The 11,695-nt window shown below is 38.5% G+C and overlaps 1 protein-coding gene across 2 annotated transcripts in view; it reads left to right on the top strand.

Annotated features, from left to right (window-relative positions):
• KRIT1 (KRIT1 ankyrin repeat containing) overlaps positions 1 to 11,439 on the top strand; it is a 36,787-nt gene extending 25,348 nt beyond the window's left edge. Inside the window, exons 13-17 of one of the 2 annotated variants that reach the window (XM_060196248.1) lie at positions 1,827 to 1,914; positions 4,253 to 4,459; positions 8,109 to 8,225; positions 8,590 to 8,685; positions 10,919 to 11,439. In XM_060196248.1, the coding sequence (XP_060052231.1) occupies positions 1,827 to 1,914; positions 4,253 to 4,459; positions 8,109 to 8,225; positions 8,590 to 8,685; positions 10,919 to 10,987 (577 nt within the window). In that variant the 3' untranslated portion in view covers positions 10,988 to 11,439. The remainder of the gene's footprint in view (positions 1 to 1,826; positions 1,915 to 4,252; positions 4,460 to 8,108; positions 8,226 to 8,589; positions 8,686 to 10,918) is intronic. The other variant, XM_007522483.3, reaches the window with a different exon arrangement.
• Positions 11,440 to 11,695: the final 256 nt, after the last annotated feature.

An 11,695-nucleotide genomic window follows, 5' to 3' on the forward strand; every position in this document is an offset into this window, starting at 1 on the left:
GATTTTTCTTTTAAGTTTTTTTAAAAATATTTATTCCCTTTTGTTGCCCTTGTTGTTTTATTGCTTTAGTTATCATTGATGTCGTTGTTGTTGGATAGGACAGAGAGAAATAGAGGAAGGAAAGACAGAGAGGGGGAGACAAAGACAGGCAGACACCTGCAGAGCTGCTTCACTGCTTGTGAAGCAACTCCCCTGTAGGTAGGGAGCCGGGGGATTGAACCGGGATCCTTAAACCAGTCCTTGCGCTTTGTGCCACGTTCACTTAACCTGCTGCACTACTGTTCACCTTCCACCTTGCTTTTTTAAAGTGTATATTTCTTTACAATTTTTAAGAATTTAAAAAACATTTATTCCTTTTAGTTGCCCTTATTATTGTAGTTATTATTGTTGTTGTTATTGATGTCGTCGTTGTTGGATAAGACAGAGAGAAATGAAGAGAGAAGGGGAAGACAGAGAGGGGGAAAGAAAGACACCTGCAGAAATGCTTCACCACTTGTGAAACGACTCTTCTGCAAGTGTGGAGCCAGGGGCTCAAACCAGGATCCTTACGCCGGTCCTTGCGCTTTGTACCACCTGTGCTACCACCCGACTCCCACAGTTTCTAAGTTTTTACTGTTTATTTAAATAATAAATACTTGACTTGGGTAAGTATTACAAAATGTAAGGGCAGATACATTTAAGAATTCTGTCACATAGGGCCAGCAAAACAGCTCAGATCACTTGGATAGTGTGCACTGCTTTGTAATATGCACACTCCAATTTGAGCCAGCCCCCACTGCCATGAAGTAAGTTAAGGTGTGGTAGTTTTTCTCTCTCTCTCTCTCCCTTCCCCCCCCCCCCAATTGTCTCCAGGGTTATTGCTGGGGCTCAGTGCCAGCACTACAAATCTACTGCTCCCGGCAGCCTTTTTTTTTTTTTCCTTTTCTAATTATTTTTAATTAGGTAGGAAAGAGAGAAATTGAGAGAGGATAGAAGAAAAAGGACACTTAAAGACCTGTTTCCGACTTGTGAATCAGACCTCTGCAGATGGGAAGTGGGTCTTGAACCTGGGTCCTTGTGTGTGGTAATATATGCACTTAATAGGGTGCTCCACTGCCCATCTCCCAGTGCTGTCCTCTCTCCCTCTGCCCCTCTCTTCTCTCTCCTCTCTTTCCTCTTTCTCCCTCTTTCTCAAAACAAAATAAACAAAAAGAACTCTGCTACATAAACTAGTTTAATACTCAGTCTTTGCAATAAAACACTGGGTTTTGTTTTTTTTTAACACATCTACATTTTGCTTAGTGACCCAGGAGATGGTGCAGTAGCTAGGACACTGGATTTAAAGCATGAAGTTCCCTGCATCACATGTGGCAGAGTAATGCCCTGGTCCTCTCTCTTTTGTTCTCTATCATTAATAAATAATTTTTTTCAAGTTTGTTAATGTGATTTCCAGAAATTATTTTTTACTACCAAACAATTTCATATGTGGAATATAGATGACTAATGTATATGAACTGGTGAAAGAGAGGGAGGGAGAGAGGGAGGAGAGAGAGAGAGAGAGACGCAGCGGGTGAGATGGGGAAGTAGTCAAACTTTCTCTTGAACATCATGAGAACTAAGGTAGCTACAAGGGCACAGTGGGTAGGTATAAGGCTTGAGTGAAGGGTGTGATGACTCACAGGCACTGTGCATGGGGAAATTTTTTTTTTAAGTTCTTATTTTACAAGTTTTTATCTTTAGTTCAAAACTGTGTTCTCTAAAGCTACTTGTGTCTAAATTATTATAGAACTTGAGCTATTAAATATTTGTTTAAAATATTTTAACAAATACGGCATATTTGTTCACAGTGAAGAAAACCTAAAATCCATTGTACCTATCACCAAATTGAAAAATAAGGCACCCCACTGGACAAACCGAATACTTCATGAATACAAGGTATTTAAGTGTTCATTCTGAAACTCCCATTTGGTGATTATTTCCACAATGACATATATTCTGTAGGCTAGCATGCCTCTACCTTATTTCTCTTATTAAGTAAAGTAAAACGTAAAATTTTTGGGAGCTGGAGAAATAGCACAATGGCCATGGAAAGAGAATTTCATACCTAAGGCTCTAAGGCTCCATGTTCAATCCTTAGACAAGCCAGAAATGAGCAGTGCTTTGGTATTTGTCTGTCTCTCTGTCTCCCTATCATTCTTTCTATAGCTCTCTCATTAAAATAAAATAAACCTAAAGTTTTTAAAACTTAAAAACTTTTTTTAATGGGGGCCAGAAAATGGTATACCTGGCTGGGGGCACTCATTACCATGCGTAATACCCAGGTTCAAGTCCCTGCTCTTCACCTACAGAGGGTCCACTTTACAAGTTGTGAAGTAGAGCTGCAGGTGTCTGTCTGTTACTCTCCCTCTCTGTATGTCCATCAAATAAAATAGAAAGTAGAAAAAAAAAAATGGAGGGTGGTAGCACAGCGGGTTAAGCACATGTGGCCGGAAGTGCAAGGACGAGTATAAGGATCCCTGTTCAAGCCCCCAACTCCCCACCTGCAGGGGAGTTGCTTCATAAGCAGTGAAGTAGGTCTGCAGGTGTCTATCTTTCTCTCCCCCTCTCTGTCTTCCCCTCCTCTCTCCATTTCTCTCTGCCCTACCCAACAACAATGGCATCAATAACAACAATAATAACTACAACAACAATAAAAGCAACAAAGGAAACAAAACAGGAAATAAATATTTTTTTAAAAATGGAAAAAGCTGCAGAGAGCAGTGGATTTGTAGTGCCAGTACCAAGCCTCAGCAATAGCCCTGGTAGCAGGTTAAAAAGAAAAAAGTAAAAGGAACTTTAATGTTTTAGTTTTGTAAGTTTTATTTATCTTTCTTTTACTTAGTAGAACAAAAAAAAAAATTGAGAGGGAGTTAGAGGGTGAGAGAAAGATAAACATTGCAGTACTGCCTCACAGCTCTTGAAGCCTCTCCCCTGCAGATAGAGACCTTTGGGCTTGAACTCTGGTCCTTGAGCATAGTATTGTGTGTGCTCTATTGTGTGCTGCCCGACCCCAACTTAAAAAACTCTTATACACTTCTTTAGTATTATTTGAAAGAACAAAAGTATAGCTAGACGAATAAAGCTGCTAGTATTTGTTTAAAACTGTTTGTGGGCTAGGGAGATAGTGCTATCAGTAACAAAACAGATTTTCATGCTTGAGATGTTGGAGGTCTCAGATTTAATCTCCAACACTACCATAAACCACTGCTGAGCAGTGCTCTGGTTAAAAAAGGGAAAAATTAAAAAAATTAAAAAAAACAATTGTATGTTTTTCTTTAGAATTTAATTATTGGGTTGTCAGAAAAGTCATGACGTATTTTTCTTTTTTTTTTTCTGTACAAAAATGTATTGACTTTTTGTGTTGCGCAATATTTATTTATTTCTCATTTATTTTATGTGAGAAGAGACCAAAGTGTCACTCTGTCACATGCAGTAGAGTGCCCAGACGTGGGACTTTATACTTGAGAGTCCTCAACTGTATCTACTGTACTACCTCTTGGACTACTGTTTTTGTTCTTTTTTAAACTACATGTTTCCTTCTGGGAATTTTTCTTTCTGGTAGAAATATAGATACTTTTATTTTCCTTTTTGTTGCCCTTTATTATTATTATTGTAGTTGTTGTTATTGGTGTCATCGTTGTTGGATAGGACAGAGAGAAATGGAGAGAGGAGGGGAAGACAGAGATGGGAAGAGAAAGATAGACCTGCTTCACCGCCTGTGAAGGGACTCCCCTGCAGGTGGGGAGCCGGGGGCTAGAACAGGGATCCTTCTGCCAGTCCTTGCACTTTGCACCACGTGTGCTTAACCTGCTACACTACGGCTTGACTCCCGATGTTATAATTTTTAATAATGTATAGTTCTTTACTGTTTATTTTTTAGGTGTTTTATACTGTGTAAAGACTGCATTAAAATACATATGAAATATCTTCCCATGAGGTACTTAAGGCCTCATAGACTGGATAAACAACATGTTTAGTCCTAGAAATTTTTTCTTTCAAAAATTTTAAGATTAAAAAAAAATTGGTGGTAGGGTGATGGTTGCACACTGAACTTGCTTTCCTTAAGCCACTGAAGTGCCAGGTTTACTCCCCAGCACTATATTCCAGAGCTAAGTAATGCTCTGGTCTTTCTCAAATAAGTAAACAGGAAAAAAAGGTGTTGGGTTAGTGTGATATAGTCTTATTTAGAAACTGCTTAGTTGGATTATCAAAGATTCATTCTTTTTTTTTTTAGAATCTTAGTACAAGTGAGGGTATCAGTAAAGAAATGCATCATCTTCAGCGCATGTTCTTACAAAATTGTTGGGAAATTCCTACATATGGAGCAGCTTTTTTCACAGGACAAATATTTACAAAGGCAAGCCCTAGCAATCATAAAGTAATCCCTGTGTATGTAGGAGTGAATATAAAAGGACTTCATCTCCTCAATATGGAAACTAAGGTAGGTTTTTAGTTTTTCGGTTGTCTTTCACTACCTACACTATAGTAATACCTAAAATAACATTATCTGCCTAGTGAATAGAAAACTTTGAACTGATGTATAGAGAAAGCTATTCAGTGCAATTTCATATATAATAGAAAAGGATGGAGAGCAAACAAAAAAAAGTAATAATCACCAACATGATATCGGTGTATTATTTATAGTATATTTATACATTGAATTACCTTGTAAGGAAGTGACTTTCATGTTGAACAATCACGAAGATGTATTTATTTTAAAAAGCAAGGTGCTACACTATATGTAATATGTTACTATTTGTATAAAAATTTGGGATGTGACTTAGGTATATATATATATATGTATATATATATGACTTAGGTATATATATAGATATACATATAGATATATATGTATATCTATATATATATATAGCTTTTGCATGCATAAAAATGGTACTGTGTAATGAGAGTAGAATGCACTATATACCATTCTCAATTTAAATGTTGTTAGAGTTTTTTGGGGTGTTTTTTTTTTTTTTTGCTACTTTATTGAGGAAATCCTGATTGATAGTACTTCTCACAGGGGTTAATTTTTTAAGCAGTTTATTTCATTTATTACATATGAGTGTGAGAAAGTTGCACTTCAGGCAGGAAGGAGAGAGCTAAGCCAGAGCACCACTCTGGAACATGAAGTACCAAGGATCAAACTGTGTGTCATTCTCTATTTCTTTTAACAGTGTCCTTTAGTTCTCCATATAAAGGGTCTTCACCTCTTCAATACTTGAAGGTATTTTCTTTTGGGACTCAAGACTTCAATAATAAATGGAATTGAGTCTTTCATTTCCCTCTTCTCTGAATCTCTGTGTACAGAAATGCCACAGATTTATGTATTCCGATTTTGTATTCTGCTGCTTTATGGAATTTCTTATTTCCAGTAGTTTTTTGGTGGAGTCTTTGGTTTTGTTTTTTATTTGTTTGTTTGTTTTATTTTATTTTATTTTGCCTCCAGGGGGCTTGATGTCTGCACTACAAATCCACTGCTCCTGCAGGCTTTTTTTTTTCTTCCCCATTTAGGACAGAGAGAAATGGAGAGAGGAGGGGGAGATAGAAAGGGAGAGAGAAAAACACCTACAGACCTGCTTACTGCTTCACAAAGTTTCACCCCTGCAGGTGGGGGCCAGGGGCTTGAACCTGAGTCCTTGCACATTATAACATGTGCTCAACCAGGTGTGCCACCTCCCAGCCCCACCCATTCAATTTCTATAACTAGTGATGATATTTATAATCTCATATGATTCTTTGTATCTCCCCATTTTCAGTTTTAATTTCATCTTGTTCCTGGTTGTTTTTATCATAGCTTTCTCTCCTTTTCTTTTTCTAAGTCTAGTCAGTGGTTTATCTGTTTTATTTATCTTTTTGAAGAACCAGCTCTTAGTTTCATTGATCTTTTGCATCATCTTTTTGGATTCTACTTCACTACTTTATGCTCCGACTATGATTATTTCCTTCTGACTTTTGGGTCTCTTTGCTGCTCCTTTTCTAGTTGATTTCATTATGATATTAGGTAGTTTACTTGAGGTCTTCACTATTTGTTAATTTAGGCCTACTTGCTATAAAGTTCCCTCTTAGAACACTTTTGTCGTATCCCAAAGGTTTGGCGGTTGATCTCTTCATTTTCATTGTTCTTCCAATAGGAATTTTCAGGTGATTGTTCATTGCTTTAACTAGTTGATCATGGGAGTAATTTTCAGCAGCCACTAACTACTCCATGTCATAACAGGAAATTTGGACTCTTGACAAACTCATTTTCCAACCCCTAACTCCTAGTAATAACTTTTCTACTGTATACTATATACTATCTATCCTTGTAAGTTTGTCTTCTATAGGTTTTACATGTGAGATCATGTTGTATTTGCGTTTTCTCCAAGTTATTTCTTGTAGCATTATGCATTCAAGATCTTTCACTTATGTTGATTTAAATAGTAGAATTTTTTTCTCATGATTGAATAATAGTCCTGCATGTATATGTTTAAAGACAACAGAATGAGCATCATTTTTTGTCTACCGATATAAAAAAATACCATATTCAAGACAGTCTCCTAAAAGCCTAGAAGCATGGCTTTAAGTTGTAGACTGTATAAAGGTATTGTATGCTTTGAAGAGATTTCATTGTAATATTCAAACCTTCAAACACTATATATTTTTTTAATTTTTATTTATAAAAAGGAAACATTGACAAAACCATAGGATAAGAGGAATACAGCTTTGCACAGTTCCCACCACCAGAACTCTGTATCCCATCCCTTCCACTGATAGCTTTCCTACTCTTTAACCCTTTGGGAGTATGGACCCAGGGTCATTATGGGGTACAGAAGATGGAAGGTCTGGCTTCTTTAATTGTTTCCCCGCTGAACATGGGCATTGACAGGTCGATCCATACTCCCAGCCTCTCTCTCTCTTTCCCTAGTGGGGAAGGGTTCTGGGGAAGCGGAGGTCCAGGACACATTGGTGGGGTTGTCTGTCCAGGGAAGTCTGGTCGGCATCATGCTGGCATCTGGAACATGGTGGCTGAAAAGAGAGTTAATATACAAAGCCAAACCAATTGTTAATCAATCATGGACCTAAAGGCTGGGATAGTGCAGATGAAGTGTTGGAGGATCCTCCATTTTGTAGATAGCTAGTAGACATATTTTAGTTACATTTCAAAGTGCCTGTAACTATACTAGTGTTTTTTGTTGGCTTTTTTTTTTTTTTTTTTTTTTTTTTTGCCTGAGCCTGAAATCTGATATGTAGGTGAATCCTAATTATTGTCTGGGGAGATGATGTCATGGCTGGGAAAAGGACCAGAAAGCTGGATCAGGAAAGAGAGTAGTTCCCTAATATGGGAAAGGGGTATAAATGTTGTTGACTGTAAACCCCACTGATTTGATGTAACCTGGGGCCCATATTCAGCTTAGGCGCCTATGTGACCTCTATATCCCTCTAGATCTGAGCTCACATTCTGTGGTCATGAGTAGGAACATTCCATGCTGCCCCAGTATTGACCCATCTTCCTCAGGTGTAGCATAGAGTATGTTGTCCATCCTCCCTTCAGAGAACGGAACATTCTCTACCATTGATGATCCAGGTTGAGGACAAGGTCCTATGGGGGCCCACAAAGGGGTCTATTTTGTTCCTGATAGAGATGACCAGTAACAATGGAGAGAGGGATTTATTTGAGGTCTAGGCCCATCAAGTCTGTTTCAGAGTCTCAGGACTCCCCAATTAGGGCCCCAGCTGGTGGAATGGCCTGATAGTGACTAAAGAGTCATCGTTAAAGTATGCCAGTCTCTTGCCCTTATTCAGCAGTCCTTGCTTTGCTAAGGTTAGCTTTGGAGTGAGTGAGAGAACTGTAATAGGAAGTAGGTGAGGAGGGTATCTAAGTCTAAGTAGACACTATTTCATTATGAACTTGTTACTGACTCACTAAAGACTATTGTGTATTTTTACTTTCAGGTATATATTTTGCCCTAATTTATGGATACATGTGAACATATACTCTATCTTACGGGATCTCAAAACACTATATTTTGACCTGACTAAATTAGTGTAGCACTAAGATAAATGTTTTTATTCTGTACATTAACATATGATCCCTTACTGTGTTTCAGGCTTTACTCATCAGCCTTAAGTATGGTTGTTTTATGTGGCAGTTAGGAGATGCAGACACTTGTTTTCAGATCCATAGTATGGAAAATAAAATGAGTTTTATCGTACATACAAAACAGGTAAGTATCAATTATCTTGAACTTCCAATAATGAATTGTCAAAGTTTTCCTTAAAAAAAAAAAAAAAGTATATTTCACTTAAAGGGCAAACCTCTAATGTTATGTGAAATTAAAATATCTAACACCATAGGAAAATAGGCCTTTCGTAAGCAAACAAAACAAAAAAACCTATCTGAGTAATCCTAGTTTCATAATAGTGAAACTCATTCCTACTATTTCTTGTATTGGTCAGCATTTCTTTTCTACTCTATCACAGTTTTAGAAAATCCTTAGCTCTTGAGCCATTAGTTGTATCCATTATGTCACTTTTTTGTTTATTGTTGTAGTTATTGTTGTTGTTATTGATGTTGTCATTGTTGGATAGGACAAAGAGAAATGGAGAGAGGAGGGGAAGACAGAAAGAGGGAGAGAAAGACACCTGCAGACCTGCTTCACCGCCTGTGAAGCGATTCCCCTGCAGGTGGGAAGCTGGGGGCTTGAACCGGGATCCTTAACGTGGGTCCTTGCGCTTTGCGCCACCTGAGCTTAACCCGCTGCGTTGCCACCTGACTCCCCTTTGTTTATTTTGTCTAACAAAAAAATTTTTTTTTAGCCTGTGTATTGTTCATCTGTGGTTTGTAGTAGTGCAGGGGCTTGGACCTGGAACTTTGGAGCCTCAGGCATGAGAGTCTCTTTTGCATAACCATTATGCTATCTACCCCTGCCTAAACCAACTTTTTTCTTTTAATTATTTATTTATTCCCTTTTGTTGCCCTTATTTTATTATTGTAGTTATTATTGTTGTTGTTATTGATGTTGTTGTTGGATAGAACAGAGAGAAATGGAGAGGGGAGAGGAAGACAGAGATGGGGAGAGAAAGATAGACACCTGCAGACCTGCTTCACTGCTTGTGAAGCGACTCCTCTGCAGGTGGGGAGCCGGGGGCCCAAACCTGGATCCTTATGCCGGTTCTTGCACTTTGCGCCAGGTGCACTTAACCCTCTGCACTACTGACCTACCCCCCAAAACCAACTTTTTTATACACCATTGACATATAACATTAGTCTCAAGTGTATGATTCAATATATATAATATTTTATTATCTTTATTTATGTATTGGATAGAGACAGCCAGAAATGGAGAGGGGAGGGGAGGGGAGGGGAGGGGAGAGGAGAGGAGAGGAGAGGAGAGGAGAGGAGAGGAGAGGAGAGGAGAGGAGAGGAGAGGAGAGGAGAGGAGAGGAGAGGAGAAGATAGAGGGAGAGACAGAGAGACACCTGCAGCCCTGCTTCACCACTCATGAAACTTTCCTCCCTACAAGGTAGGGACTGGGGGCTTGAACCTGAGTCCCTGTACATTGTAACATGTGTGCTCAACCAGGTGTGCCACCACCTAGCCCCCATGATTCAATATTTGTGAATATTGCAAAGTGATCAAAATCTCCCAGGGGCTGGGGAGATGAGCATAATGGTTACAAAAGAAGCCTTTCTTTTTTTCACCACTCGGGTGGCTTTTCTTTTTTCTTTTTTTACATTTTTTATTTATAAATAGGAAACATTGTCTAAACCATAGGATAAGAGGGGTACAACTCCACAGTTCCCACCATCAGAACTCCGTATCCCATTCCCTCCCCTGATAGCTTTCCTATTCTTTATCCCTCTGGGAGTATGTATCCAAGGTTATTGTGGGATGCAGAAGGTTGAAGATCTGGCTTCTGAAATTGCTTCCCTGCTGAACATGGGTGTTGACAGGTCGATCCATACTCCCAGCCTGCCTCTCTCTTTCCCTAGTGGGGAAGGGCTCTGGGGAAGCGTAGGTCCAGGACACATTGGTGGGGTTGTCTGTCCAGGGAAGTCTGGTCGCATCCTGCTAGCATCTGGAACCTGGACCAGTGCGTCACTTCTTATATCTCTTTTTTTTTTTTAAAGATTTTTAATATTTATTTATTCCCTTTTGTTTCTCTTATTGTTTTATTGTTGTAGTTATTACTGTTATTGATGTTGTTGTTGTTGGATAGGACAGAGAGAAATGGAGAGAGGAGGGGAAGACAGAGAGAGGGAGAGAAAGATAGACACCTGTAGAACTGCTTCACTGCCTGTGAAGCAACTCCCCTGCTGGTGGGGAGCCAAGGGCTCAAACTAGGATCCTTATGCCAGTCCTTGCACTTCGTGCCACATGTGCTTAACCCACTGCACTACCACCCAACTCCCCTTATATCTCTTTAAAAACCTTAATAAATACACTCTTTATTCTTTTCTTTTTTCCTCTAGGATTACTTCTGGGGCTCAGTGCCTGCACTACAAATCCAGACTTTTTTTCCCATTTTTGTTACCTTTTTTGTCATTATTGTTATTGCTATTATTGTTGTTGGACAGGACAGAGAGAAATCAAGAGAGGAGGGGAAGACAGACACCAGTGGACCTACTTCACCGCTTGTGAAGCCACCCCACACACTCCCACCCCTACCTCCATCCCCACCCCTGACAGGTGGGGAGCTGGTTGCTCAAACTGGGACACTTATGCCTGACCTTGTGCTTGGCGCCATGTGCACTTAACCCGCTGTGCTACCGCCCATCCCCCCCCTCTTTATTCTTGACAGACTACCTCCTAATAAAATTCCCTTTGAAATAAATAAGGAACTGTCTCTGCTGTGTATATTATTTATGTATTTGTACACATTTCATTCTTATGACTGATGTGTATTTTACTTTGTAGGCTGGCCTGGTGGTAAAACTGTTAATGAAGTTAAATGGACAGCTAATGCCCACTGAAAGAAATTTGTGAGAAGAAAGCAGCTGATAATTAAGCTATCACAACTTATGATGCAGATTTTTTCCATGAAGATTTCTTAAACTGTTACTTTTAACAAGGCCTTTAGTTTGTTGTAATATATGTGTATGTGTGTGTGTGTGTGTGTGTGTGTATGCTATTACATTGTACAGAATCTGTACTTATATTTGGTGTGTAATATACCAGTTTGTTTTATATAATAGCCTCATAAACTATTCTAATAACTATTCTGATTTTTGAGAGAAACACAAAAATGTAGATCGATATTCATATATCAGTAGACAAAATAATAAGCTTTATAAAAAATGTATTTTTGGTAAATGGTAAAGAATTTGGAGTGGGATGTATGTAATTAAAATACAGCTTTAATACAATTCTGTGTGTCATTTCAAAGTATACCAGAAGTCAGCTTAGTTTGAATAAAGAAAATGTATTTTCTATGTAAACTTTATAAAATTATTATTTAAAACATTTTCTACAACCTGAATCTCAGTATGTTAAAAAAAATTGTTTTGGCAAAAACATGTTTTGCCAAAAAAATGTTTTGGCAAAAACATTTATTTAATATTTCTCAAAGTATAGGTGTTGAACTCTGCTTCATAATTACTTATATCTGCATTATTATAAGTATCTACATCTCCTAACTGCCATGTGAAACAACCGTACTTAAGGCTGATAAGTAAAGCCTGAATTCACTCTAGA

This window comes from Erinaceus europaeus, chromosome 8 (genome assembly GCF_950295315.1).
Source record: "Erinaceus europaeus chromosome 8, mEriEur2.1, whole genome shotgun sequence".
Classification (NCBI taxonomy): Eukaryota; Metazoa; Chordata; class Mammalia; order Eulipotyphla; family Erinaceidae; genus Erinaceus; species Erinaceus europaeus.